The sequence below is a fragment of the Nylanderia fulva genome, unplaced genomic scaffold, assembly GCF_048542155.1.
Source record: "Nylanderia fulva isolate GAGA-0341 unplaced genomic scaffold, ASM4854215v1 Scaffold380, whole genome shotgun sequence".
Taxonomy (NCBI): domain Eukaryota; kingdom Metazoa; phylum Arthropoda; class Insecta; order Hymenoptera; family Formicidae; genus Nylanderia; species Nylanderia fulva.
Window position 1 is genome coordinate 68,406 of NW_028190456.1, and position 3,819 is coordinate 72,224.

The 3,819-nt window shown below is 36.2% G+C and overlaps 1 protein-coding gene across 1 annotated transcript; it reads left to right on the plus strand.

Annotated features, from left to right (window-relative positions):
* Positions 1-2,168: 2,168 nt before the first annotated feature.
* Positions 2,169-3,495, plus strand: LOC146722032 (uncharacterized). The gene has a single exon (XM_085485647.1). The coding sequence runs from the start codon at positions 2,327-2,329 to the stop codon at positions 3,080-3,082; it is 756 nt and encodes a 251-aa protein (XP_085341773.1). The 5' UTR covers positions 2,169-2,326; the 3' UTR covers positions 3,083-3,495.
* The last annotated feature ends 324 nt before the right edge of the window (positions 3,496-3,819 follow it).

A 3,819-nucleotide genomic window follows, 5' to 3' on the forward strand; every position in this document is an offset into this window, starting at 1 on the left:
CACATTGAGGGCAGCGTGCAATGACGTACAGATACCCTATCTGTAATGTCTGCTGTTCCTCAATGTGAGGTATCCCGATAAATTGTACCGAAAGTACCAACAAAAATGAAGTTGGCTGACACGCATTAAGAAGAAGACGTGTCAGCCTCAACTGGATCAATCAGAGGAGGGTGAGAGAAGGGCAGCCTGCAACCTCCTCTCATCCTCCTCCTTACAGCGCATAATAGTATTGGCATACTGACTGAACGCAATCCATTTGTCCTCAGATGTTAGTATTTCCTTTATGATATTTTCTAGGTTGAGAGAGTCAATGTCCAAGTCCAAAACACTTAACAAACTATCGCGCTCAAAGAGCCACTCGCGACAATGAGTCAATGTGTGTTCACTGGTATCATCACGGTTAGTACACTGCTGACATCTAGGTGAAGGTCTCTTCTTAATCCTAAATAAATAATGGCCGAAACAGCCATGACCTGATAATATTTATGTAATGTGAAAGTCAACATTACCAAACCTTCTTTCAAACCACTCCTTCAGAGCAGGCTTGATGGCCATCCTAGTAATCTCCCCCGGAGGTCCGTGTCGTCTGATGGTAAATTCCCACTGGCGTAGCATTATTATTTCCTCTTCTTCTTTGATTTCCGCAATAAATTGCTGCTGCCAATCAGGAGTGTCTCTCAGTTCAGATACGCGATAATACACACGCCTCCGGCATGATGCTAGAAGCGGCCAAGGAGGGATCCCAGCAATCAAACAGACCGCCAAGTAGGATATCGTACGATAGCCCAAGATGACCCGTATAGCCGTCCTACGCTGAAGCGCCTGCAGCATACGCGTTTCCTTATAAGGTGCCACAAAATATTTATCTGCCCACACTGGGGCCGCGTACATTACGATAGATGTAATTACACTAGCATATAATTTTCTTTTCCTAGCTATAGGTCCTCTAAGGTTTGGCATCAATCTCGCTAATGATCTTTGGGTTTTTGAAGCCTTTTCCTCAATGTAGCGGAAATGATCAAAAAATGACCATTTACTGTCTATCATAACACCAAGGTATTTCATGACAGATTCTACCTTTATTCTGGAGTTGCCACACGTGATAAAAGGTCTGTCACGTGGCTCTCTATAACAGAAAAGTATTGCCTCAGTTTTTTCTTCAGCTACGTCAAGTTGGATAAGGCGAATGTAGCGGAGGACTCTAGCCAACTGAATATCAGCCTTAAGCACTGCTCTAGGAATGGTTTCAGCAGCAGAGACAATCAATGTGTCATCTGCATAGCAGATCTAGTTGTAAGCGAAGGACATTATCGAAGGCTAGGTTCCAGAGCAGAGGTCCCAGAACAGAACCTTGCGGCACACCAGAGTCCACTTCTCTTTTATGCAGGCCACCATTTCCGTCTTGATAAATAACGTACCTATTACGTAAGTAACCGCTGATAATGTTACGTAGATAAACCGGGATATTACGTTCGCGCAAGGCATTTGCAATAACTCCCCAAGGGACAGAGTTGAACGCATTCTTAATGTCCAGGCTAACCGCTATAGCCTTCTTGCCCTCCTCAAGCGCAGAGGTTGTATACTGCCTAAGATCCATGTAAGGAAATTCCATTACATTTCCTCGGATTAATTTAAAATCTCCCGGTAAAACGGTCGGTAATACGGGTATCTAGATGTGCAAAGAAAAATTAATAGAGGTTAGAAAAGAGAAACCCACGTGGAGAGAAAATACGGTGAATAAAATTTAATTTGACAAAGTGTTATTATAATAGAATCAGTGAATAAGAAACATTGAATGTTGTTTCTTTGTTTTTCAGGTGAGGGTTGTAAATAGTCTTTTAAGTTTGAATTAATAAAAAAAATTTACAAACTTTGTTTTTCAGAGAAACTATTCGATATCTTATTTTGACTATTCCCGAATAAGAGAGTTATAGACGCATTATAAAACAACATTCTTGTTGAAAATTTATACAAAATGGAGAAGTTAAGATTCGACTTTATGGTAAGAGGATCAACAGACGGAAAATCGAACATATTGTGCTTAACCTCAATAGGAACACCCGATGATCGTTCTTTCGGCTTCTCAGAGGAATATCAGCCAGCACATTTACACACAGAGCTGATAAAAACACAAATATTTGCTAAAGTGAAGAATTCATTAAAAAAAAGACACCAATCAAGAAAAGTATGGATTGGTTTATCAGAAACCTTAACTAAAGTGTATTTGGATGAAGAAGAAAACTTACAATTTGGCGATTATTATTTAGAAGAAATCACAGAGAAAAAAACTACTACGGCATCTGAACCTAGTTCTTCAGAGGAAATAATGAGAAAAATATTGGAGAAATTAATGGAAGAGAAACAACAAAAATCCGAAATAAAAAATCTAGGAAAAATAGCACAGGATTTTATGCTTGAAAAATTCACTGGAAAAACCTCCAATGCCCACCAATGGATAAATGAATTTGAAAGAGAGTGCGAACGTTTTGAGATAAATGAAGATAGAAAGAAGATCGAAACTTTAAAATTTTTTCTAGAAAAAGCGTGTGTAGATTGGTACAGCTGCATGCTGATAAAATTTACAGTACAATCAGAATGGAAAGAATGGAAAAAAAACTTTTGTGAAACATTTGCAAACAAAGGGTGGATCCCAATAAGATATGCACTCTCATTCAAATTCCAATCAGGTCCTCTGTTGGATTATGCCATAAAAAAAGAAAAATTATTATTAGAAGTAAGAAAATCAATAGACACAGGAACTTTGATAGATCTCATCGCAGCCGGTCTACCAAACTTTATATCTGATAGGATTGACAGAGAAACTCTGAACGAAACTGAAGACCTTTACAACGAACTAGGCAAACTGGAACACCTGGTTAATAAAAACAGATTTGAAATCAAGAAGAACAAGACTGATAACATAAAAGAAAAAACACCATGTAAAATTTGTAAAGACAATAACAAAGGCACACGTTATCACCCGGAATCAGCATGTTGGTTCAAAGATAAAGAAAACAAAATAAAAAATGTCAATAACGCCGTCCTAGAAATGGAACTAAATTGCAATGAGCAAAAAAACTAATAATTCCACCATTGATCGAACTCAAGATATTACTAAATGAGACATTGGAAGCAACTGGGATATATGATTCAGGCTCGAATGTTTCATTAATAAACTCTAGAATACTGAATCTAAGAAAAGATAAAAATAACAATATAAGAAAAGTAAACTTAAGAACGATTAATGGTGTGAACCAAACCGAAGGCATGATAACAATAAAAGCAAAAATTCTTAATATAGAAAAAGAAATAGACGTTTTTGTAATAAATAACAAAAATTTCAATTATGAATTTCTAATCGGACTGGATTGTATAAAAAAATTTGGATTAATACAGAATGAGAATTTAAAAATAGAACAAAAAATTCCTGACATAACAGACAAAAGAAATACAAATGCTCTTAATACCACAAACAAAAATCCAAAGAAAGAGGATAGAAACCATAAAAAAGCTTGTAAATTTCAAGATGACAAGCTACAACAAATAAACTTTAATGAACATGTAGATACAGATAATTTACAAATCTCAATAAACCACCTAGATCACTAAGAAAAATTAAAAATAGAAAATCTTATAGAAAAATACAAAACATTATTTGCCAAGGACAAATACGACATTGGCACAGTAAAAGATTATGAAGCAAGAATAGATTTAATGATAGATAAGTATTGCAGCAAGAGACCATATAGATGTACAATCAAAGATAAAAAAGAAATAGAACAACAAATTGCGGAGCTGTTAAAAAGAAACTTGATAGAA

Excerpts from the sequence above, each read along its gene's own strand:
- LOC146722032 (XM_085485647.1), top strand. The coding sequence starts at position 2,327 with ATGAGAAAAATATTGGAGAAATTAATGGAAGAGAAACAACAAAAATCC.